The following is a 26,016-nucleotide window of genomic DNA, read 5'->3' as shown; positions in this document are numbered from 1 at the left end:
ACATAGAATATTTAACTAGTATTCAACCCAACATATGAATTGTCTAGTCTATAAAAGTCCTATATCAACTATGTCTGTCTGCCTGGTAAAAAGGTTCTAGACGCTATTTCTTCCTCGAATCAAGCTTAAATTTATCACAATTATTCATTGGCGTAGATAGGACATAAATCAGTAAAAACATTTAACCAACCAATAGGTCTATTCATTATTTATAATTAACTATGCTTTTTATACCAACTAGGGATAGATACGGCTAAATATGTAGGTTTTTTGTCACCTAAGATGATGGTACGGTCATTTTTCAAAAACCCGTTATCAAATCAAGTTGAAAATCAAGCGATTGTTCACTGAACCGAACAAAACATGAATCTATTAAACAATCATTCAATTATTCAATTCATTATTGGTAATTAATTATTTAGATTAGATATCGAATAAGGGAAATAACTTCTATATTATGGAGAGATTCATTTGTAAGTGCGGAGTTCTCTTTTTTTTAAAAAAGGAATTTATTTAAAATTTTGCTTGGTTTTAAGATATATTATTAAATACAATTACACGTAAGGTTATCAGAAGACAATACAAAAGTATTCATTCCCTCTGACTCTTTAGACATGTTCATAAAGTATTTTTATTCTTTAACTTTTAAAATCTCAAGTAGGAAGTCCCTGCCAAAATATAGTCTTATAATTTTAGTTTAAGAGACTTATATCAAGATTTAATTGAATAATTAATGAAAAACGACCCATCTGCAAAAGCTGTTAGCCTTTCCACACTTATACCTAATTATAAGGTTTTAGAGATGCGTGATCTGTAAGCATTAATAATTAATACGATTGCAAACCTTATAGAAAACTCTACAGGATTCCGACGGTTTGCGAGCTGCAGTAGTCTGCAACTCTTTACGTATGGAAGCGGGCCACAGACGTACTCCTCCACAACACTTGGGTTCAAGTCCCCACGAAAAATCATCACCTGTGCCTTTCGCGCTGGCTGAGGACCTAAAAATACAGAAGTAGTACAAAACTGATGAGTATTCAGTCAGAGGCGTAGGAGGGTTGGGGGCTAGTGGGCACGATGCCCTGGGAACTACCCTCAGGGTGGGGCGCCACACACAGCCTTTATTTCTATGTGACGTTCATGGAAAGTGGTGGGTGTACCAATAATTAACCTTGCCCCGGGCGCAGGTTTTGCTCACTACGCCTCTAAATTGAGATATTATATTGAGTTATTATTAATATTTCTGTGCATAGTAGTATTAGTACACAAATCTCGAACCTGCTACGATTTAGCTCTTTATGAGTTTATCTCCGCATATATTTTTCCACATTCTGACAGAATTATTCATTTTTCACATTTCGGCATTCTACCGTTATAATCAAACTTCAAAAACACTTTTGTTTGTAAACACAAAACGTTATTTTTGGTATAGAATTATATTATAGGAGAATGCATGCTCTTTTTATATAACCAAAATAATAGTTTATAAAACCAAAAATGAATTTAATTTAATGGGGTCAAATCAACGATGGTATCGTCGATTAGGAGAGAAAGAGCTAGGTTAGTAACATTTACGTGTTTCTCATATAGTGTGTTGAACGCTGTCACAATAGTGTGAAAATATAGCAGTCATATAAATTTATGTTCATCTAAGCCTTTCATTACAATGAAATCAATTATACACCCTTAAGGGCATTCAATGGTCTGACTTAATAAGTCTTAAGAAATGTATTGCTTGTCATAAAAGGATTTCTTTTGTTCAGTGTTGCTCGAATTACTGCCCGCGGGCTATATCCAGACCCACAAAACTTCTGCGCATAGTAAATAATTTATTACAAAGTCTCAGTTTCATTAGACTAGACGATTTTTAGTGGCGAAGCAACCCAAGACATATATATCGAAATACTGTTCTATGTGAAGATAAAAATAGGCTTGGCCCCAATGTTCTATGTAAAGGTAGTAATAAATTTGGCTTAATGTATGTAAAGTTAGAATAGGTTCGGGCTTACTAATCTATGTAAAGGTGGAAATAGGTTTGGCCTTACTAATCTATGTAAAGGTGGAAATAGGTTTGGCCTTTCTAATCTATGTAAAGTTAGAAATAGGTTTGGCCCCACTGTTCTACGTAAATGATAGAAATAGGTTTGGCCACTCTGTTCTACGTAAATGATAGAAATAGGTTTGGCCCCACTGTTCTACGTGAATGATAGAAATAGGTTTGGCCACTCTGTTCTACGTAAATGATAGAAATAGGTTTGGCCACACTGTTCTACGTAAATGATAGAAATAGGTTTGGCCACTCTGTTCTACGTAAATGATAGAAATAGGTTTGGCCACACTGTTCTACGTAAATGATAGAAATAGGTTTGGCCCCACTGTTCTACGTAAATGATAGAAATAGGTTTGGCCACTCTGTTCTACGTAAATGATAGAAATAGGTTTGTCCACTCTGTTCTACGTAAATGATAGAAATAGGTTTGGCCACACTGTTCCTTGTCATGGTAGAAATAGTTTTTGTTACAGGGTTCTTTGTAAAGATGAAATAGGTTTGTCCCCAATGTTGTATTTAATGGTACAAATTGTTTTTTCCACACTGTTCTAAGTAAAGGAAGAAATGGGTTTGGCCCTTTTCTATCTAGAGGTAGAATTAGGTTAAACCCTACGGTTCTATGAACACTTGTGTTTACCTTCAGCATCCAAATACTTCAGCACTTCGTATTTAGCTGGTAAGTAAAGGTCAACCATGAAAACATAACTAGAGTTAACTTGAGCTAAACTTGGACTCACAGCTCTTATATTTGGGTCATTTTGAAGAAACTGTTTGAGCTGCAACAGATTAAGTGGAAATAAAGTCTTTTATGTACATGATTTGTATTTAAAAGAAGAAAAAATTAGCCTTTGAGTCTGATGAAAAGATAGAAGTCCTAGCTGTGATCTACATATCTAGCCTCGTCGAACGCGGACTTAACCGTTGTCTGCCTATGGATGGTTTAGGTTCTCTTTTAACGCTACCTACGTCTGTTCTCTGAAGTAGATTTACTCTGGTCTCAAATTTGTATCTTCAGCTGTCTCGTTTAAAAGCAGCCTGTTTCCAGGTGTTCTCTTCAATGTCAGTCAAAGCTAACTGGAAGCCCTGAGCTGGTTTTCAAAGTGGATGAAATAAAGACCCAATGAACATATTAGTGGTATGTTAATTTGTCGTAATTATTAATTATTGAATAACATTTGGCTTGTAATATACGAGTTGTCGGTTCACTATTTTAGTCAAAGTATAGTTGAAAAATCATTTGTATACAAATTAACATTACAAATATATTTGTTATATAGCGTCTGCATTTATTTTAACAAGAATAGTCTTGATAATTAAACATTGGTTAGGCAATTAGATAACATAAGAATGGAAATTCAGTTTGACTGCCATTGTCCACATCAGCATTACTAGATTATCTTATCTTATATAATACAGACGTTACTTCAAAAAAGAAGATGATTATGTCCTACGCGTCATGCATTTAATCATGCATATTAACCAATGATTTAAATTATGCCAAGTCACTGGTTTTCCTGGCTAGCTCAGGCAACCCATTCCATGCTCTAATAGCACTAGGGAAGAAGGAGTATTTGCATATGGGACGAGGAATGCGCCCTTATCTTTGTGTCTTTCAGAGTATTTTATTAAATTTTGTTTTTGTATTTGAAGATTATGGTTCAGTGTTTTATGTATAATTGATACTTAACTTTTGAGTCTTCTGTCCTAAAGGCTTTTTAAATTTAGTGATTTTACTAAAGGTGTTACTCTAGTCAAATGTGAATATTCGTTTGTTATGAACCTCACACTGCTCTATTTTGTGTCTGTTCCAGTTTCTTAATGTTTTCTTGAGTGACTACTACTATAACACTAACAAAATAGACGCCAAAAAGCTACATACAACAAGAGAAAACAACACACACACACAAGACGTGTCGGGCTCCAACGAACTTCTTGAGGCGTCTTGCAATTCATTTAACTTACCTGTCTCAACTCAAAAATTGTTAGGTCATGAAAAGGTCCAGGACTTTGAGGTTCTCTTAAGTCCACATTTTGATTTGGATTGTTGGATCCGCATGGTCTAGGAATGCTTTCTAAATATGCATCGTTAAATTTATAAGCTCCTTCATAGCTATTGTAAGCTCCTTCAAAACAGTTTACCAAGAGAAGCCAAAAAAGCAATAACGGCTTCATTAGCGGCACTGAAAGGCAAAATAGAAAATGAAATCTGAAAGATTTTTGAGATCAAAGAAATATTGAAAGTCACAAGTAACATTTTTTAAAATTAATTCTTTTCTATGAAACAGATTGCTACTAACATCTTCATTTTTTTTTAAACAAAGCTTATAACAATTCTCTCTCTCTCTCTCTCTCTCTCTCTCTCTGTCTGTCTGTCTGGTAAATCGAAGTAAGGGGAATAAATGCGACTTAATGAGTACGTGGATGTATATATATATGGATTTAATCCCCTTGCTACTATTTGACATTTGTTTCTCCCACTTCCCATTCTCAGATCAAGTTGCATAATTATTTATAGCAGACGACAAAACACGAATAAACAAAAAAATTAGCCAGTTAGTTAATTGTTAAGTATTAATTAAGTCTTTGTCTTTAATATGTATGTTTCAGATAAATGGCAGTAATTGGCGATTCTTTCCCTTTGTTTCTAAGAAAATATTATTTTTTTCTACAAAAATTGTTGGAGCCGTTTACAAAATCCGTGTTCACCCTAAATCCTTGAAATATTTATTTAGCTAATAAGATCATTTTTAAAACAAACAAAAAAATATTTGTCAAGCTCCAGGTAAAAAACAATTTCTTAAAAACTATTTACTTATTTTCATGCTCTTATGCCAAACACTAAACAATCAACGGAGGCGAAAAATTATTGAAGTTAACTCTTTCTCTCCTAACCGACGACACAAACGTTGATTCCATCAGAATATGGTAAATAATTACGGAGAGAAAGAGTTACGTTGCCTCTTTCAAACCTTGCAATCTATGAGGCAGAGCTATGTAATAAGCAAACTGTTTCTGTTTCCATAGTTAACGAGGGTGTCATGTGGCCAGCACAATGACCAACCAAATTTATTTTTCTCCAATTAATGTCAGGTACTAATTAGAGCTGAGTGGACTCAGCGCTTTCCTAAAGATTCCGTAATTAATAATCCCAGACATCACAAGGATTCGAACCTGTGAACCCTAGGACATACCTGTTTGTTTGTTTTTTAACTCCGGTCAATAACATCTTTTTAGATGCTCGCGACAATACAAAATATTATAACTTTTCTATTTTTTTTTTTAAACTTAGACAAAGTCTTCAATGTTGCTGGTTTTCGTTAGTAATTATTGCATAAAATACATTATATTGCTATGATGACCTACCTTTTGGGTAAACTAATCTGATTATTAGACCACTCATTTTCAGCGGCCAAGATCACAGTGGTCTTTTCCAGTCAGTCCTTAGGCAAAGACTTAAATGTTGTATATTTTGAGCTTTGATTTCGTCATTAATATTTTAAAATCACTTATATTGCTAACACGACCTACCCTTCAAGTAAATCTAACAGAATGTAACACTAATGTAATCGACCACTAGCTACTCTTTTCAAAGGTCAATGTACCAGTATTAACACTCCAGTCAGTCATTGTCGAGACTATATTTAAAATGACTGATGATAGATACAAATTTAATCAACATATTATGTATTGAGCTTTTGATCGCTATCTATTTTTTTTTCTTTTCTAGTTGTTTGGCGAATATTAAGCTCTCATTGGTAGCTTCCCCTTTTTATGCAAAAAATGTATATTAACAACATCGTTGTTAGTTATAGTGATACTATCTTGCCTTAGGCTCGTAATGAATAGGGATCCATTTTGTTTAATCCTTTCTTATTAAGTTGCATCGATATAGCGCTTTCATGCAATTACAAATCGACATTTATTCTCATAAAGTAGATTAATATTTTTATATCGACCTAGATTAAGTAGTTACAATTAGATCTGATCTAATTTTATGAGGCTGATGATCTGTGCTATGGCCCATGGTTAACGAGGATGTCATGTGGCCAGCACAATGACCAACAGCCTTTTAGTTTCCCCAGCTATTGTCAGGTACCCATTAGAGCTGGGTGGGAGTCATTGATGCACTTTTTTTGTAAAAGAAACCATACAGAAATCAGAACAGACGAGAAATCAGAACCTCGAGATTTGCAACTGAATTTTCTTATTTAATTAGATGAACACCAATGGTGACGTTTTTTTCAATTTGGACGCTCTTCGGGACAGAAAGGTAAAATAACAATCAAACGTAATAGCCTACATAAAACATAAAACAAAACATCAAACACCTAAACAATAACTTACATTTCCAAACCAGAGCCTTAATCAAATATTCAGTAAAATACGAAGATAAAGGCCCTTTTATCTTTCCACATATAGGACCAATTATGTGGAAGTGTTACTTTTTCTTCGAAGCGACATTTGCCTGAACCAGCTAAAAGAAGTAATAACTCAGCAGAGCTTAAATGCACAAGTAGATTAACACTTGGGTAGTGTGGTCATTCTTTTTGTATTTTTTATCTTCTCTAATTAATAAGATTATATTAAAATAAGGTTATATTGCCTTCAGTTGAAAAATGTGTAGTTTGTGTTCATCCCTTTTGTTGGTAATTGTATTAGTTCCATTATTTTTAAAAGCGAAAGAAATTCTTTGTTTAATTGATATTTTAATAAATTTGTCAAAACTTGATTGGCAAATGTCTTTGTACTAAAATGTAGCATTAGCAGGAGTATGTTTTGTAAACTGTCTTTAAAATGTTTGCGTACATCTCTGAGGTTACAATACTAACATGTGCTGAATTTTGTTTAAGGTAAAAGCAGACACCATACACATTTATTGACATAAGGTCATTGAACTTGTTCTTCAAGTATTTAATTCCAACAAGAGAATCAAAGTTAATGTCTTTTATGTAACGATGTTGTCAGCGTTAAGTTTTTCAATAGATGTCAAACTGTGGTTTTCATTTTTATACTTATTACGTTAATTTTACTGTCTCGTTCAGTATCGGTTCTTCTTTTGCTTCAATATGTCCGATACGAGTGATTCACGAACTAATTTTAAAACCTTTCAAACGTCAGTATATTGTGGGATTGCTCTGTACTTCTGTTCATTAGAAATTCAGACGACATAGAAGATTAGGACAGGAGATCCTAGGGTCAAAGTAAAACATATTTTATTTTTAAAAGTCTAGTTATACAAACAAACTTGGTCACAACATGTAATCCAGTGGTTCTAAAATGTTTTAGACAGACAGCCAAATAAATTTCCGACACATGTGTTATGAAAGAAAGCTAACCACAAATAATTGTCGATTCTTGATTGTCAGCTTTGTACAGAAACTTTCTGGGGACGGAGAAACTCTTGTCACGGATCGTATATGTCTCGCAGGCCGTATATTCCACACCATGGGCGTAGCCAGGATTTTTTTTCGGGGGGGGGGGTTTGGGGGGGTTCCTTCCAAACCCGCTCCCCCCCCCCGAAAATAATTATGTATATATATATATATATATATATGTTTGTATGGATGTGTGTGTGTGTGTGTGTGTGTATGTACATAATTAATCTCTATTACATTCTGACCCTTTATTCTTTTGGAAGAGTTAATTGTGCCCAAGAATAGGTTCCCTCCTGGAGTTAATGAAAAAATTGTAGACCCCTCGCCCTTGCCAGCAAGGGGTCTGGGGAAGCCCCGCCGCCAAGCACTATTTCTGGTATTGAAAGCCAACTAAATGCATATTCTGAGGTACCTACAGTGCATTATTTTGCTATTTAAAAGCTTTATTTCAAAAACCTAATGTGCTATTCTTACTGACTTAGACCCTCCCGCGCTGTTCGGCGCATTCGCTGGCAAGCTGTTTCCACAAAAATCTGTCACTGGCAATGTCCGAAGCCTCTTCCCACCTACTCTGAGGAGTTCATGAAAATGTGGCGCCAAGTTGTACTGGGATGTCATTGCAACTCTTATTATGTGAAATTCATTTTGTCGGAGAACATGTCCCGCAAACCTCATGCGACGCTCTGTCTTACTAAGACTCCCATTTCGGCATAGGATTTCCTTGATTTAGACCCGATCTCTATAACTGACTCCTAAAATCCGTCTTAGCCATCTTTGTAGAGCCACAATCAGTGCTTTTCAATTTCATTGCACTTTATTAATGGAGCCCAGCCACTGGTAGACGTGTAACTTCTCTTGATTACGATTTTAAAATTAGGTGACTATTTTGCTTTCGCTGTTATATCGAAAAGGGAAGTTTTATCGTCAAAATCATCTGTTGGGGGTTTTTAATCTAAAATATATCTGGAGTTTTTTTAATTCAAAACCACATTTAGCTACGGTCATAGAATTTGGTGACTGTAGTTTGCTTTAGAAATAATATTGAAGAGAGAGGCTTTCAACCTTAAAACGCTCTGTAGGGGGATTTTAAACTCAAAACTATCTTGAGGGGTTTTAAACTTTTACAAAAGCCATCTGGAGGAGAGGAGTTGAAACTCAAAAACCCCCCATTGGCTTGGCTACGCTCAAAGAATTTTAGTGTGTAATTTGCTTTTTTTTAATATTGAAGATGTATTTTTTAGCATCAAACACTCTGAAGGGAAATATTTAAACTCAAAATACCCAATAAGCTTGGCTAGGCCCATAGCATTTTGATTGCGAAATTTGATTTTTTTTTCTATTTTGAAGATTTATTTTTAAGCTTCAAAACCCGCTGGCGGGGGGTTTAAACTAAAAAACCTTTGGCTATGCTCATAGCATTTTGAGTGCGTAATTTGCTTTTTTTTATTTTGATGAGGTATTTTTAGCTTCAAACGCAGCTGAAGAGGGGTTTAAACTCAAAACCCCTTTGGCTACTCTCATACAATTTTGAGTGTGTAATTTGTTTTTGTATTTTGAAGAGGATTTTATCGTAAATTTTGGAGAGGGGTTTAAAATCAAAATCTTTCTTAGGTGTGCTCTTGGAAATTTGGGATTGTCGTTTGCATTTTTTTATAGAAGAGGGGAATTTAAATGCAAAAGCCCCTTGTAAGGGGTTTCAAACTCAAAACCCCTGGTAGGGGGTTTCAAACTCAAAACCCCTGGTAGGGGGTTTTAAACTAAAAACCCCTGGTAAGGGGTTTTAAACTCAAAACCCCTGGGAGGGGGTTTTAAACTCAAAACCCCCTGGTATGGGGTTTCAAACACAAAACCCCTTGGTAGGAGTTTCCAACTCAAAACCCCTCTAAACCCCCTGGTAGGGGGTTTCCAACTCAAAACCCCCTGGTAGGGTTTTTTAAACTCAAAATCCCCTTGTCTGTGCTAGGGCAAGAGATGGTTTAGTATTAAAATTTCACCTAAATAAACAAAATTAAAGCAAAAGATCAGTCACTAAACTCCGATTTCATTTCGGGGGGGGGGGGGTTTGAACCCCTTGCTACGCCCATGTTCCACACCATTGGTGTAATCCTGACTAAAAATGCAATGGAAGTGAAATAAAAAAAAATACTTTGTACAAAAAAAACACAAAAATTTACTTGACGCAAGAACTCTACATTTACAGCTATATCTAACAATAAAGTAGAATTTCTCTTTTCTAGATTTCAAACAAAAAACTTAGTTACCAAAAATTAGTGTGTTTTTTTTAAATTGTTTCATGTTTTGTAAATAATTACGTAACGTTTCAACTTCATCCAAAACAGGGTGTGGGACTTTTAACGGACAGACAGACAAACAGACAGAATGAGTTAATATAAGCTTTGTAAAAAATTGAAATGAATATAACAGTTCAATAGTTAGAGCTTACTTTATATATTTCTGAATTAACAAGGGACAAGGACGTCTAGTAACGTTTGAAATTGACTTAGTCAGTATCGATTCATTAAAGATCAATAATAGACACATTTTCAAAAGCAAATAAATGTCATTTGTTTCAATGTAACGTTTGCATTTCAAATGATCTGCAACTTTTTGTGCGAGCTTGTACTATACGTCTCAAGAGCATTGATACCTAGTCTACGTTTGAAACTATTTATATGCATACGTTTGTATTGAAATGTGTTGTTGTTTTTTTTATGCCAAAAGCAATTATTTCATTTACTTTGATAACAAACATTTTTCCATGATTGTTAATATATTGTTATAAACCTGGTGGTGGCACAGATGGGGGTAGTGGTGTGAGTGTAGTCAGCCTACGCAAATCGCCCCAGGCCAGCGGTAGACGAGCGGTCAACCGTGACGAGTTACGACGGTCAGCCGAGACGTGTGTCAACATGACGGTTCGGGAAGGATCGGCGTCGTGAACAGAGCTCAGGAGCGTCACTAGGGACGTAGTCATGTGACGAAGCTACAAACGTCGAGGGATGTTCCTTCCGGTTCTAGAAGGCCATTAGGTACCCTATATTAAGAGCGGAGGTGTCGCAGTCAAGACGGTTCAGAAAGGAGGTTCAGAGCCCGGTTCACTACAGACCGGTCGACTACAGCACAGTTCAGTGTGGTTTAGCGGTGTGGTTCTGTACGGAGCATTACGACGGTTCAGTGCGGAGTACTATGAAGTACAGTTGAGACGAACGGCGTCTTGATCTTGGTCTGTGATCCAGTCTGACACAACGAGCCCAGTGTGTGAAGTTAGTCCTGAACTGTTGAACCCAGTGCAAGCCCGGAACGAGACGGAGAGGCCAGTGCAAGAGTTGATACGACGGTACGGTTGATACGTAGAGATATTTGTACAGCCTAAATTACGTGTGGCCAATGGTTCAGTATTGGCTGTAATTTATTGAACATTAAACCGTTACGTTACTTTGGAGCCATGTGTTGTCAAGTTCTTTAAGTTGGTGGTGTAAGGTGCAGTTTGCAGAGAGCCTGGATAGTGAGATATTATATATTTGTATATATATTATATATATATATATGGCTTCTTTTGTCTCGAAAGGCAATGGATGCGCCCAAATGAGTCACTGGTTTTGGCTTAATCTTGAGACGGGGCAGAATCTGGTGTGGCTAATCAAGCCAATTCTAGAACGGCAGACATATATATATATATATATATATTTACATTAACAAGAAATATTTTTTTTACTATTATATTTTTACTTCTGGAGAAATGTAGGCCTACATGTAGTCCAAATTATTGATATCAAGTATCTGTTTTTCAAAGCAATGCAAAAGTTTCTCATTTGATAAAAGACCGTATTAGAACAATTCTGAGAAGAAAGTTTGGGTTCGGAAGCCAAATGCTTAACCACTCAGCCACCTAATGTCTACAACTTATTACTTAATATCATTTGTTTAATTAATGATGAGTTAAAAAGAAAGATAACTTTTGATATATATACTTGTATGAGCTCATAAGTTGAGTTATTTCCCTTTCATTATAAAAAAATTTGTATTATAAGCCTGTTTCCACCTTACCATTTTTTTTTCCACGTCCGAAGTTGGTGATTTGTGTTTATTCTGGAGGACTTCAATGACTTGAGAATGTGTTGGTGTGTTCAGAGACATTAGTTTTAGATTTCTTGATTGAAGATTGTGGATTGTCTTATTCTTTTGTATTAGTGGATCGGTGTATGTGATATCGATTTGATCCATTACGATTTTATTATGCTCAGGCTACAAGTCTGCAATAAGAGCGATACTGTAGGATTCGTATGTTTTCTAAGAAGATGGATTTGTTTGCTGATGTAGTGATCTCTCGTATTATATCGACTGTTGTGTTACTTGTTTATGGTGTAAGTCTACACATCTCTCGCTGGGTCTCTCTCCATGACATTAAACACTATGACAATGAAGTACCCTGGTATTTTTTTTTTTTTATATTTCTATTTATTTTATGCGGAGTTTATGTGGTAACATCTCATGAAGAGCTTTTTCATGAAAGATGCCTTTCCAAAACACTCAGGATTCTTAAAGATAACCTGCTCCCAATAAACCATTGTTTCATAAGATATGAACGAAGTGGTCGTCTCCTTTCCATTAAGACTAAAACAGAAAGATTTAAAAATTCCTTCATCCCACTTTCGGTTAGAGTGTTACAAGATCATGTATCGTCATCGAGAAGTACATAGGAGTCTATTAATAAAGCGCTGGTTATGAGTGTGTATGTGTTTCGTGGGTGAATATTGTTAGTATTTGCATCTTTATTGTTATTGTACATTAGTTACGCTGAGGTTGTCAAGTGTAGTCAAACTGAATTTCCATTTGACTGGATCAATAAAATTTATCTTATCTTATCTTATCTTATCTTATCTGTAATGTGTGGGACGCTTGCACCGAATTAGGGAGAACTGTGAATCTAAAGTCTCTTAAAGAAGCAGAAAAACAGGCCCAAGGTCCCCAAAACAAACAGACACTAACTACCACCAGAAAAGCTCTTTTAGGTGTGACAATGCTTGTAAATTTTATCGCTAAAAACACGGCAATGAATCTTTCCACTGTGATTATAACTAGCAAACTAGTCCCAGCTAATCCACCCCAGTAGTGAAGTGTCGTTAACACTTGATTTAAAATGAACAAGAATCTTGCCAGATTTTCCGAACACTCCCAACAAAAGTAGTTTGCAGTTTCTTTAGAATGAAGAAATCTTGCTGTTAACTCAACGACGTTAATTGGGGATATAAGCAAGAATCTGTCAGCCAATGTCAGACCAAATATTATAATGTTGGATAACTTCTTTAAACCGCTCCTTATCATCATGGCAAACGTCAAAATATTTGCGTCCGTTCCTGAAATTCCATCTATCGGTTGCACATAAAGTTGAATGATTCTCAAACGCATATCGGTAAGGGCGGACTGGGTGTTAAAACCAGCCCGGGCACTTCTATACAATCCGGCCCACAAATTGTATGCCACATGATGAGCGTCCAATCCTACCTGACCTCAAAATCATAGTGTACATTTTAATAATGTATCGAAGGTAATTAGTATATAGATAATGTATTGGATGATTGTGAAACTATCTATGTAAGTGCTATTACTAAATGAATAAAGTATAACACTTGGAATGGGGAATCTCTTATTGTGAAAAACTCTTGCTATCATATGCGTTAGCATTTACACGACATCTAAGGATACTCCGTCAACGAACATATTGCTTATAAATCACTTTCACTCCTCGCCATTTCCTCAGGAATATGAACTTTAATTTATAAATACAAACCTTCTTTCTCCATTATTTCACTACCCTTCTATCAAGGTCATGGGGGCGCGGTGGCTGAGTGGTTAAGCGCTTCCGAGCCTGGGGTCTTGAGTTCGAATCTCAGACTAGGATTTTGAATTTTAGTATTTTTTGGGGCTCTCCTGGGTTCAGCCAACTTTAACGGGTACCTTACTTTGGTTAAGAAAGAAAAGGCTGACGGTCGTTGTGCGGGCCACACGGCAACCTGCTTGTTAACCATTGGCAAATATACAGATGACCTTAACATCATCTGCCCAATATATTCAAAGGTCTGAAAGGGAACTTTACTTTACTTTACATATACTGCTTTCTTAATAACTTGGAAACCAAGTTTGATCACTGTCTTAAAGCTGGCTACACACACACACATTCACTCACACACACACACAACAAAACATGTCCACGTGTTCTTAATATCCTTACGTTGAGTAAAACAAATGTGAGGATAATCTTATATTAAGCAAAGCCTCTTTGCATTCGGCTTAAGTCAATAACTTTGTCGTCTTAGCATTAGTGTTGCTTATGACGTTGAGCCTGTCCATTTGTAAACGCTGTCATCATAAACTTGGTGAATCTTTAGTGCTTGCGGGAAAACATTAATACGTGTACTACATTTTTTTTACATAGTTATTATTACGTATTTTCTGCTCCTTCTTTTTTATATTCTTTTTAGATTCTTTTGCATTTTGATTCCAATCAACACATTTCTACACTGTTCAAAATAATAGTTGTGACTTGTGAAGGACTTCGTAGACAAGACAACTCGAGATCATGTGACAACCCCATCGGACAAATAAGAAATCGTATGTCACTGAATATGTCATCTATAGGACTTGGAACGTTGTTGTTGGTCCATTTATAGATTCATCCGAATATATTTACACTAACATCAATCTTCATAAGCAATAAAGGCCTTAAATTTCTTGTTTCTCGTTTAGTGACGACTCTACTAGGAGCACTATATACGGATAAAGGATATTTACAACAATGCTTTAGATTAGTATTAGTGTAAAAGATATTTTAAATCTTAAAACAATTTACTGGCATTCATACGGTCCTTTGGGTGGCCCTACCGGCCCAATGGGGTACCGGCCCACCTGGCATATGCCCGAGCGCCCATATAGCCAGTCCGCCCCTGTATCGTCATTCCTAGACTCCTCGGCTATCGTGTTCACCGTGACTGTGTTAAAGGTTCAATTAATGAATTCTGAGAAGAAACTTCGGGTTCGGAAGCCAAATGCTTAACCACTTAGCCACCATATGTCTACAACGTATGTACTTTAAGGCATTAGTTCCAGTAATGATGGGCTAAAAAGAGAGATAACTTTGAACTTTGTATGATCTCACAAGTTGAGTCATTTCCCTTTATGAAAGTGAATTGTTGTAAACCTTTTTTCACCTAACCATTTTTTTATGTCCGTAGTTGGTGAATTTTGTTTACTAGTCGACCGGCAGCGTAGCATACGCCGCTATTTTGCAGGGCCGGTCTTAGGCAACTGCAACCTATGCGACCATAAGATTCGCATTTTCATGGGCCCCGCGCTAATTCGAGGTGTATACATTATTAAATTAAACCATTTTATAACTTAAAACAGATTTCCCGCGCCCTACTGTCGATTTAACAGAAGCTCCTTGAAATCTTCCGAAATTGTAAAATATACGAAAAAGTCCTTAAAATATAAGGAAATATATAGAAAAAAATTGTCTTTTTGGGGTGTCATTCAATATGGAAAACGCCAATCCTACGCGCTGTTATTAAAAAAGGCAAAATGCATTAGCCGTAATTGTGTAACCAGGTGAAAGAAGCTTCTCACCCCTCAAACTAATGAAGAATTACTTGAGGTCAACAATTGTCAAAGATTGATTGAAACGGTAATTCTTGCTATTGAGCGTGGTCTATTTAGGAAACAGAATTATTATGATATACTGTATTACTTTGCTACACGTAAGGCTCATAAAGTAATTCTGTACGTAGTAAAGAATGAATAAAATGCATAGACGAATTTATTTTCTGATACAAACTCTTAAATTTCACTTATCGTCCGCTTCCCTACCCAAACTTGGCCCCGCGAAATCCGTTTCGAATAGGGCCCCACAATTTTAAGCCACGCCCTGCTATTTAGTGTTTGTAAAATTTTTGTTTGTAAAATGTTTTACATGTTTCGGATGTTCCTTCAGAGTTGACGATAGTTTACTTCCTAGTCCAAACCTCCAGGAAGACGAAGGGGGATGGGAGCGGGCAGGGTTTGACAGTCCAGCGCGCAGCCATCCGTAGCGAGCTGTGAAAACGTGTTCTCCCCCCCCCCCCTTCTTGTTTTTTCGTGGGTGACTTTCCGTAGAAATAAGAGAGTGATCTTTCCTTTACTTCTCGTTTAAACTGTTGAGGGAAGAAGAGAATTATATATATAGATGCTGGAGATCTTCAATGACCTAAGTGAATGTGTTAGTGTGTTCAGAGACATTAGATTACGATTTATTAAATTGAAGATTGGGGATAGTTTTATATTTCTGTAATAGTGGATCGGTGTATGTGAATTTAACTTGCATATTGTGATTATTGACTTATTACGATTGGATTATGCTTAGCCTACAAGTCTGCAATTAGAGTGATACTGAAGATCGGAGAATCGGTGAGTTGTTTTTTTCTTTTGTTTTTGTTTTAAACACACGTCGTACTAGTATAGTGATTTCTCGTAGTATGTCGACCATGGGCGTAGCCGGGGGGAGGGATGTTTAGGACTCTCCCCCCCCCCAAATGAACGGGGAGACGGAATTTAGTGACTGATTTTTTGCTTTGATTGTGTTTATTTCAGGTGAGATTTTAATACTATACCATCACTTGCCCCAGCGCAGACAAGGGGGTTTTGAGTTTAAATTCCCCTACCTGGGTTTTTGTAGTTAAATCCTCCTCTTCTATCAAACAAAACAAAAAAAAATGCAAACGACAATCCACAAATTCCAAATGCACAGTTAAGGAACATTTTGATTCTAAAACCCCATCCAAAATTTTCGATGAACCCCCTCTTCAATATGAAAAAAAAGGCAAATTATGCACTCAAAATGTTATGAGCGAAGCTAAATAGATTTTGACTCATTTTTAAGTTTAATCTCCCCTCCAGTGGGGTTTGAAGCTAAAAAATACATTTTCAATAAAAAAAAAGCAAATTACACTACACACTCTAAAATCTATGAGCGTAGCCAAAGGGAATTTGAGTTTAAATCCCCCGCTAGCGGGATTTGAAGCTAAAAAATACATCTTCAATGTAAAAACAAAAGCAAATTATGCACTTAAAATGCTGTGAGCGTTGAAAAAAAAAGGGTTTTGATTTTAAATCCCTCTTCAGAAGGTTTTGATACTAAAAAATACCTCATTAATATAAAAAAAATCAAATTACACACTAAAATTATTTGAGCTTAGCCAAGCCTATTGGGGGTTTTGAGTTTAAAATTCTCTCCTCCAGAAGGTTTTCAGTATTATTCTAAAGCGAACTACAGTTACCGCATTCTATGATGGTGGCTAAAGGGAGTTTTGAATAAAAAAAAAACCCAGAGATTTTTTAGTTTAAAACCCCCAACAGATGATTTTGACGATAAAACTTCCCTTTTCGATATAAAATCTAAAGCAAACTACAACCACCTAATTCCAAGAGCGTATTCAAGAGAGGTTACACATTTGTACCAGTGGCGGGGCTCCATTAATAAAGTGAAGTGAATAGTCATCTGCCGAAATTGAAAAGCACTAAATGTGGCTCAACAAAGATGGCTAAGACAGATTTTAGGAGTCATTTATAGAGATCGGGTCTAAATCATGGAAATCCTAAGTTGAACTGGGAGTTGACCCTTTAGTAAGATTGTGACAGAGCGTCGCATGAGGTTTGCAGGACATGTTCTCCAACAAAATGAATTATGCATAATAAGAGTTGCGATGACATCCTAGTACAACTTGGCGCCACACATTCATGGAGGTCCTCAGAGCAGGTGGGAAGAGGCTTCAGACATTACCACTGAAAGATTTTTCTAGAAACATCTTGACGGCAAATGCGCCGAACGGAGCGGGAGGGTCTAATTCAGTAAGAATAGCACACTAGGTTTTTTGAAAATAAGGCTTTTTAATAGCAGGAAAATACACTGTTGATACCTCAGAATATGCATTTTGTTGGCATTGAATACCAGAAATAGTGCTCTTGGTGGGGGGGGGGGGGCTCCGCCACGCGCTGGGGAGCTCCTAGCGCTCCCCCAGACCCCTTGCTGGCTATGGCGGGGTGTCTACAATTTTGCCACTCCAGAAAGATCCTATTCTAGAGCACAATAAACGTGTTCGGGAAAGAATGAAGGGTCAAGGTATAATAAAGATTATGTACACACACTCACACACATACACATATTTGTTTTCGCGGGAGGGGGGTGGGAGGCGGGGGGTGGAGAAAAAATCCCCCCCTAACCACCCCACCAAAAAAAAAAATCCTGGCCATGCCCATGATGTCGACTGTTGTACTTTTGACAAGAGTTAGTCTTGTTTATAGTGTTAGTTTTGTTCATTGATATTCAGTCTATACATCTATTAAAAAAAAAGATTTTTAGTGATATGATAATAATTTATAAACTCTCTCTTTTCTCTCTCTCTCTCTCTCTCTCTCTCCCTCTCTCACTCTCTCACCATTGCATTAAATAATTAAAAAGTACTCTGTTTTTTTTTTTAAATTGTATTTATATTATGTGTAATTTATGCAGTAATGTGTGGCAGGTTTGCACCGAAAACCTACTCCCATATACCCCCCTCTTTCACAGGTCCACGGCTGAGATTGGAACATATCACTCGCATGCTGTAAACATGAAAGTTGCACTAAATTAATGCTATTTGAAAAAAAAAAACAAAAACAAAGTCCCACAGAGGTTTATTTCTTTTCATATACATAATGATCTTGAAAATGTTCAGTTTTTACAGTACAATAATACATTTCATTTTGTTGTGTTCATTCCCAAAAAACAATATCCTCGAGAAAAGTTATTTTATAACGAACTATGCTTTAGATGTGTGCATTTTTCTACTCATATTAACCGACAGTTTGGAATTTAATTTTGATGAGGTTTCTCTTGATATATCATACGTGGTTTTTAAGTATTTTAGCATCAGTTTTTCTTTTTGTTTTCTCTAGTTTTGGTCTATCGTAATATTGTAATGAGTGTGTGTGTGTGTTTGTGCGTGAGAGAGGGAGAACCTATGTTTCTTAACAGACTTCATGAATTTAAACAAATTCCTGAGTTAATGACTTCGGAATATGTATATTTTTTAGTCTTAGATGCTACAAAGAAGTAAGTCAAACATTATTTAACGTTTACAGAAGATGTTCATTAAAATGTTGCGGAACTTTTTGTTGATCAGAACGTAGACGAAGAAGTTGCAAGAGCCGCAGACGTAGACGAGAATCAGCTTGATTTCGTCAAACACGACGCTGAAGGTCGTATGATTGAGATACTGATCGACCATTGCACATGTCATGATGAAGTAGGTGCCGTGAATGGTCGCAAAGATCAACGCGATAGCCACTAAAGTGCGCGTCGTTTTAAGCGACGGCCTCTTCGTTTTCTTCGCCGAAGATATCAGCTGACGCTGTAAGTAGGAATACTTGACCCTGACTCCGATCAGGATGCAACCAAAAGTCACAATGGAGACAGGAACTATGGAGCTTAAAAAATTAAATACGTATCTGTTGAGGTTTACAATCAGCACAGCGTTACGAATGAAGAAATCAGAATTCTTTTCGTAGCCGATAAACTGTCCATTAGGGAGAACTGTGAATCTAAAGTCTCTTAAAAAAGCAGAAAAACAGGCCCAAGGTCCCCAAAACAACCAGACACTAACTACCGCCAGAAAAGCTCTTTTAGATGTAACAATGCTTGCAAATTTTATCGGGAAAAACACGGCGATGAATCTTTCCACTGTGATTATAACTGGCAAACTAGTCCCAGCAAATCCACCCCAGTAATGAAGTGTCGTTAACACTCGATTTAAAATGAACAAGAATCTTGCCAGATTTTCCGAACACTCCCAACCAAAGTAGTTTGCAGTTTCTTTAGAATGAAGAAATCTTGCTGTTAACTCAACGACGTTAATTGAGGATATAAGCAAAAAACAGTCAGCCAATGTCAGACCAAATATAATAATGTTTGATGGCTTTTTTAAACCGCTCTTTATCAACATACCAAACGTCAAAATGTTTGCGACCATTCCTGAAATTCCAACTATCGGTTGCACATAAAGTTGAATGATTCTCAATCGGGTATCATCATTCCTAGACTCCTCGGCAATGGTGTTTACTGTGACTGTGTTGAATGTGAAATTGATGAATGCTGCCCAACTTCCTGAGATGTTCTCAGTCGCTGTTAGGTTTTCGATGTTCATTCTTTACTTCTTAAAGAAAAGAAAAAAAAATGATTGTAGGAAGCTGACATTAATAGAAACGCTATGATGACTTAGATATAAAGAATATAAAGAAATAATAAAATTACTCATAAAACAAAGTTCTTCTTAAATGTTTATAATGAGCACTTTGAAATGTTTTTTTTAATTTCAAAATACAATGTATTCAAGACTGCAAAATATTCAAAATACAATGTATTTAAGACTGCAAGGAAAAACATGTTTGCTGATCTCAATAGACACTCGTCGTTCTCATTCATAACGAGGCCTTAGACCTTCACTCCCCACAGTAAATTAAACAAAAAAAATTCCCTTTCAAACATTGCGATCTATAGGGCAGATGATGTTAAGGTCATATGTTTATTTGGTCCACGGTAAGCGAAAAGGGTGTCATGTATCCAGCACAACGACCAGCTGCCTTTACTTTCCCCAACTAATGTCGTGTACACATTAGAGTTTGTTGGACTCAAAATCTGAAATTAAACATCTCAGTTTTCACCGAGATTCGAACCCTGGACCTTAAGTTCGGAAGCCAAGCGCTTAACCACTCAGCTACCTCACCCCTGTTCATAATTCTTTTGAATGTATTCACTTCAAACTGAAGGAAATGGCCTCTCATACGTAATGAGTCTACACATCATTTTACATGTTTACCTTCTTTATGGAAGCCTCATTCATAAAGCAATGGTTGTTTGTTTGTTTGTGTTTCATTTGTGAATGTTGTTCGTGTTACCATATATATTGATATTGTTATGGTAGTATTATTAAGGTCGTCGCTTGTAGTTTAACTGAAATTCCATTTCTTTGGAACAATATAATGATCATATAACATCTTATCTTAACCTACTAATGCATATTGAAAAAAACAACTGTTTGCTGGTTGCGTTTCTCTGGCCAAAGGGCGATGTGCTGCTTTGATTAGGGCGAGACTTCAACAGAATGTACGGGAAGCACAAAGAGATGCAAATGACATTCATTTGCTTGTTTGTATATTTGACTCTTTATCAGTATTTTTCGAAAGAGGTAGAATAAAATAGCATAATCTCTGCACAGACATGTTACGCTCTTAAATAGAGGACATTAAGCAGGCTAAAGCTAGGCAGAAGAAAGACATTGTGATATTATTAAAGTTAAAGGAAACAAAAAAAATATTTTTACATGTAACCACATTATTTTTCTTTCTTTATTACGCACTAGCACACACTAACACACACACACATAGAAGATACGATTAATGATATTATTTTGTAGTTTAAGGCAGATGATGTAAAGATCATCTGTTTCTGTTAATGAGAGTGTCATGTGGCCAGCACAAAGCCCTTTACTTTACCTTAACTAATTTTAGGTACCCTTTAGAGCTGTGTGGACTCAGAGACGCCCACCAGTTTGGAAGCCTAGCGCGTATCCACCGCGTCAATAAGAGAAACATAATAATTAGCTTAAAAGGAAATACATATATAGTGACAATGTATCAGGTTAGGGTTAAATCATCAGAAAGTTCTGAAGAATTCGTTGAAAATTGCACCATGAATCCAACTGTTTTATGTCTAATACGTGGAAGACTTTTAACGCCATCCGTAGAAGAAGCAATGAAGAAGAATATCCACACCCGTTTTGGCCTCTTAAGTCTTAGCATGCTTATCAGTTCTGAGATAAACTCTGACTACAACAGCATAGAAAGGGCAACTCTTCCCGTTGAGTCTTGGCGAGAAACTCTAATGCTCAATATAGTGCCTTAGAAATCATGTACAGGTCTAGTAGGGGGCGGGGAGGCTGGGTATTAAGCAGTTGGCTTCCGAACCTGAAGTCCTGGGTTTGAATCTCGGTGAAAACTGTGATTTTGAATTCCGGAATTTTTAGGGCGCTTCTGAGTCCACCCAACTCTAATGAGTACCCGACTTAAGTTGGGGAAAGTAAAGGCGTTGATCTTTGTGCTGGCCACATAACACCCAGCTGGTTATCCGTTGGCCCAATAAACAGATGACCTTAACATCATCTGCTCTATAGTTCACAAGATCTGAAATGGGTACTGTACTTTACTTTCAGAGGTCCAGCGACACTGCAGATACTTATTCTCCAAGTAATATTGAACCAATCATTGTAAACACGTAATCATCTAGTAAAGTACACCTTTCATACCTTGCGATCTATATAATCTGCTTTATCAAAAAACTTGGATGTATCATAAAAGGAGTTTGAAGCTTTTAGTGCTAAGATAAAAATGACTAGTGACTTAACAGTACTGGGTGGGAGGTCGGTGGTTCCAATGCTCGTCAGAGTTTATCTGTGTTTCACGCTTTTTTTTTTCAAAATCTTCTTTCCTCGATAACTATTGTTCTCAAGTGCTTCTATTATATGCACGCTATAGTTATATTTAGTAAACATTTCTGTGTGTAGATCTAAGTTAATAAAATTGCAGTCACATTCATCTACGAGCTAACGATATTGCACATGAAGGAAAGCTTGAATGTAAACTCACTCTTTACATCATATTCGCTCACACTCGCAATACAAACGTATTCGCTAACAAAATTATCTAAAACAAAACGCAACAATTTTTATTAATTTTACAATACGCAAACGTCCATAGTTACAAAAGAATTACGTATAGGAAAAAGTGAAAAAAAACAACAACAACACATAATACAAATAAAAATAATAATTTGGTTTAAGTTACAAAATAAAAGGCCAAAACAAAATCGTCTGTAATTTTGGGTTTGCCGGCTGCCGTAAAACGTTTCATGATTGCTTATGATTGTTTATGATTGTCAGTGCCTTGCATCTAGATTAAAGGCTAAGTAAGAATCCCTTGGAGGCACAAAGCTTCGCAAAGGGAGGACAACTAACTACTTTTTTCTTTCGAATAACCCCCGAAGCCGCTTTTCCCCTGCTAGTCTAATCTTCTATGTTAACGTTTTGAAATACAGAATCGTTTACACATAAATTATACACGCACACAATAGAGAAATTTGGTTATTGTAATTTGTTTCCTCACAAAATAGATAGCAGTACAGTGTTCATTAAAGAGGGAAAAAAAGCTTTTACAAATACATGAATATCATTTTTGTTATATTTTCATTTGTTTAGATAAATAAGATTTTTTTATCATATCTTATCTTAACCTACGAATGCATTTTGTAATGTAGCCCTTTGTAAGTGGCCTTCATCACATAGATCGTACTGGAAAATATATTGCTAACAATTTTACATTATACACAATTAGTAAAATACAGAGGTGATATTTGTTTATGAACTTCTAATATGTCATAGTACCTTCTGTTTTGAAAGACAATGAGTTTGCCCGGATGAATTACAGGTGTTGGTTCCTTCTTCTGGAATCGGAACAACTATAAAAAGCAATCATAAAAATCCTTAAAAAAACAAAAAAAAAACAACAACAAAGCTTATCTAAGGGAAAGCACTTGCAACTATAAACCTAAATAATGTAGAAATTATTTTTCTTTTTTTTTATATCAAACTAAATTATTAATTCTCCATAATTAGTTGTCAAATCATTTATTTTTTAAAATCGATTTTTTTTTTAGGTACAATACATAAATGTTTAAGGTTTCAACTTGATTCGAGAATGGGTATAGGAGACATAATATGTTCATAAATCTAATGGGAAATAATATGTTCATTAATCTAATGGGAAATAATATGTTCATTAATCTAATGGGAAATAATATGTTCATTAATCTAATGGGAATTAATAAGTTCATTAATCTAATGGGACGAAGCCATATAAATTTAGCTGCATCTGTCAATACTGAAGGATTAAATCTCCTTGCTGGTGTCAAACAAAATAATATATACCAGTTATAAATTGTTTAATTGGCTGATTTATATAATTAATTAGAGTTTGGTATACAATCGTACCGCCCCATCAAAATTTTCAACTTGTTCCGAGAATGGGTGTGGAAGGAATGATGTGTACACATTTTTAAAGAGACAGACAAAAGAGTGAGGTGATATAAGCTTTGTAAAAACTACATTGTAAAAAAATTATTGAGGTCTCTGCCCATGATTAAGACAAAGAGAGGTAATTCATCACTTTTCCCGCAATCGAAATAAACTTTAGAAAACTGAAATTATCTCCCTTAATAGGTAAATGTGGTGTTAAATATTAATAGTTGATTTACTTCTGTTAAATGACAGGCCTCATTGGTGGAACTTTGCATGAGCCAGTCATAGAGCAACCCTGTTACCCTATACAACCTTTGTATACAGCCCAACTTTTCGGGTCATAGAGCAACCTTGTTATCCTATACAACCCTTGTATACAGCCCACTGGCGGATCCAGGGGGGGGGGGCGGTAGGGGCGATCGCCCCCCCCCCCCACTCGGCCGACTCCCCCCCCCAGGGGGGGGCGGACGAACTTTAGTATAGGATTCACACAATTTGTATACGAATTTATTACTTATGTTAAAAATATATACTAATTACTTATATTTCAAAATATTTTTAGATTATTTCGCCCCCCTCTAGTATGTTGACCGATTTGGTGGAGTCGGGAGGGGGCGATGGTATCAATTCCGCCCCCCCTACACTTTCGAGTGGGGGGGGGCGGTCCAATTTATTGGTTGAAATCACAGCCTGCTAACAAATCAATTAAATATTTATATCCCTGTAACTTATTATTGATAACCGATCTTTATATTATGTCGTTCCCTGTTTGCCGATTGGTGGGGGGGGGGGGACGAATACCTCTTCTGCCCTTCCCACCTAAACCCTTTGAGTGGGGGGGGGGCGGTCCGTTTTTATGGAGAAATCATAGTTTGTGAACAAAATTAGTTGAATTAATATATACATTTTATATTATGTCGCTCCCTTTCTGGTATTTTGGCCGATTTGGTGGGGTGGGGGGGGGGGGGGGGCGATTGCATGTACTGCCCTCCATACTCTAGCTCTCTGAGTGCTGGGGGGAGCGGTCCTATTTTTGTGGAGAATCATAGTTTGTGAATAAAATTAGTTGAATATCTATATAATATAAACTACGTATTGATATGTGACCCATTGTAAATATGTCGCACCACACTCTCATCTCAAATTGTATCATTAGTAGCCTAAATTTCAATGAAAAAGGTTTGTACCAGGTGGGAGGGGCGATACATGCAATCGCATTTCCCCCATCGGACAAATCAATACTTTTTCTTTTTGTATTATAGTTAAGAAATTACAAAATTAAAAAAATCTGTCACTAATATAATTTATATATAGGCCTACTATAAATTAAATTCTTATATCGAGTCGCCCCACCCATATTCTTTAATGCCAAATGCAATCTTTAGCAGAAATTATTAAAGGAGCGAGGATTAATCGTTTTCTCTCTACCGCCATTCCCATTTCCAGACAGAGTTTTTGTAATTTCACATGAAGTTATCATAAGTATTTTAAGAAAGACTTTGCATTGGAAAAGTTAGAATTCAAACGAAATTTTTCAGTATAAGAGTCATGATTGAGATGAGTTCTAAACTCAAATAACGTTTTCATAGTCGCCTTTTCCCAACCTTTACTCAATCTGATATTTTTCTAGCTAAATAAATTTGGGACTATAACTCACAATTTATACTAGAGTTTTTTTGAATACTATTTATCGAATAAGTTTTTTTTCGGCGGCGATCCTCAAAGCAAAAATCTAAATACGTGGGGTATCCTATCTTTTCAAGGAACAAATCGGTTTTATTTGCAATGTATTCAGGGACTATAAATTCATATTAGAATATTTTTCAAGTACAACATTATTCGAAAGGTCGTTTTTTAATAGTATGAATAATGAGCTTCAGGTCAGGAGAATGCGTTTCTGCATAAAAGAATGCAAAAAAACGCTTTTGGCGTCGGGGCTTCGCCCCGATCTTCATTTATGGGTAATGAGTTGTAGATGTCACGAGAATGCGTTTCTGCAGAGAAGAATGCAAGAAAACGCTTTTGGCGTCGGGGCTTCGCCCCGAACTTCATTTATGGGTAATGAGTTGTAGATGTCAGGAGAATGCGTTTCTGCAAGGAAGAATGCAAGAAAACGCTTTTGGCGTCGGGGCTTCGCCCCGAACTACATTGTGTAGAATGAGCTGTACTTGTCAAGAGAATGCGTATCTGCAGTCAAAAAAGCAAGAAAACGCTTATGGGGTCGGGGCTTCGCCCCGAACTCCATTGATGAATAATGAGCTGTACTTGTCAGGAGAATGCGTTTCTGCAGTGAAAAAAGCAAGAAAACGCTTATGGCGTCGGGGCTTCGCCCCGAACTTCACCAGAGAACCTTATAGCGCTGCCCCAGTTGTTTTGTTTTTCGCCGAAGGTTGAGAAATGCTGCTTTTTTTATTCTCATATTTATATATATATATATATATAAATACATATATAT

General features: G+C 36.4%; 3 protein-coding genes across 3 annotated transcripts in view; 1 reads left to right on the top strand and 2 right to left on the bottom strand.

Moving 5' to 3' along the window:
• The window catches only part of LOC106079840 (putative amine oxidase [copper-containing]), a 28,528-nt gene extending 22,759 nt beyond the window's left edge, over positions 1 to 5,769 (bottom strand). Inside the window, exons 1-4 of the mRNA XM_056004975.1 lie at positions 5,414 to 5,769; positions 4,013 to 4,230; positions 2,688 to 2,826; positions 845 to 1,001 (exon numbers count right to left, since the gene is read on the bottom strand). Coding sequence (XP_055860950.1) covers positions 845 to 1,001; positions 2,688 to 2,826; positions 4,013 to 4,230; positions 5,414 to 5,450 — 551 coding nt within the window. The 5' untranslated portion in view covers positions 5,451 to 5,769. The remainder of the gene's footprint in view (positions 1 to 844; positions 1,002 to 2,687; positions 2,827 to 4,012; positions 4,231 to 5,413) is intronic.
• A 9,818-nt stretch (positions 5,770 to 15,587) lies between these two features.
• The window catches only part of LOC129921611 (mucin-2-like), a 361,373-nt gene continuing 350,944 nt past the window's right edge, over positions 15,588 to 26,016 (top strand). The window contains exon 1 of the mRNA XM_056004463.1: positions 15,588 to 15,864. The gene's annotated coding sequence lies outside the window, so the exon portion shown is untranslated. The remainder of the gene's footprint in view (positions 15,865 to 26,016) is intronic.
• On the bottom strand, positions 18,564 to 19,637 carry LOC129921725 (allatostatin-A receptor-like). Its single transcript, XM_056004308.1, has one exon. It carries the CDS (start codon positions 19,635 to 19,637, stop codon positions 18,564 to 18,566), a length of 1,074 nt encoding a protein of 357 aa, XP_055860283.1.

This window comes from Biomphalaria glabrata, chromosome 11 (assembly GCF_947242115.1).
Source record: "Biomphalaria glabrata chromosome 11, xgBioGlab47.1, whole genome shotgun sequence".
In the NCBI taxonomy this organism is placed as follows: domain Eukaryota; kingdom Metazoa; phylum Mollusca; class Gastropoda; family Planorbidae; genus Biomphalaria; species Biomphalaria glabrata.
Note: the sequence above shows the minus strand (reverse complement) of the source record. Positions and strands in the feature narration are given on the sequence as shown.

Bases quoted from the DNA above. Each gene is read 5' to 3' on its own strand.
- LOC129921725 (XM_056004308.1), bottom strand. From the start codon at position 19,637: ATGAACATCGAAAACCTAACAGCGACTGAGAACATCTCAGGAAGTTGG.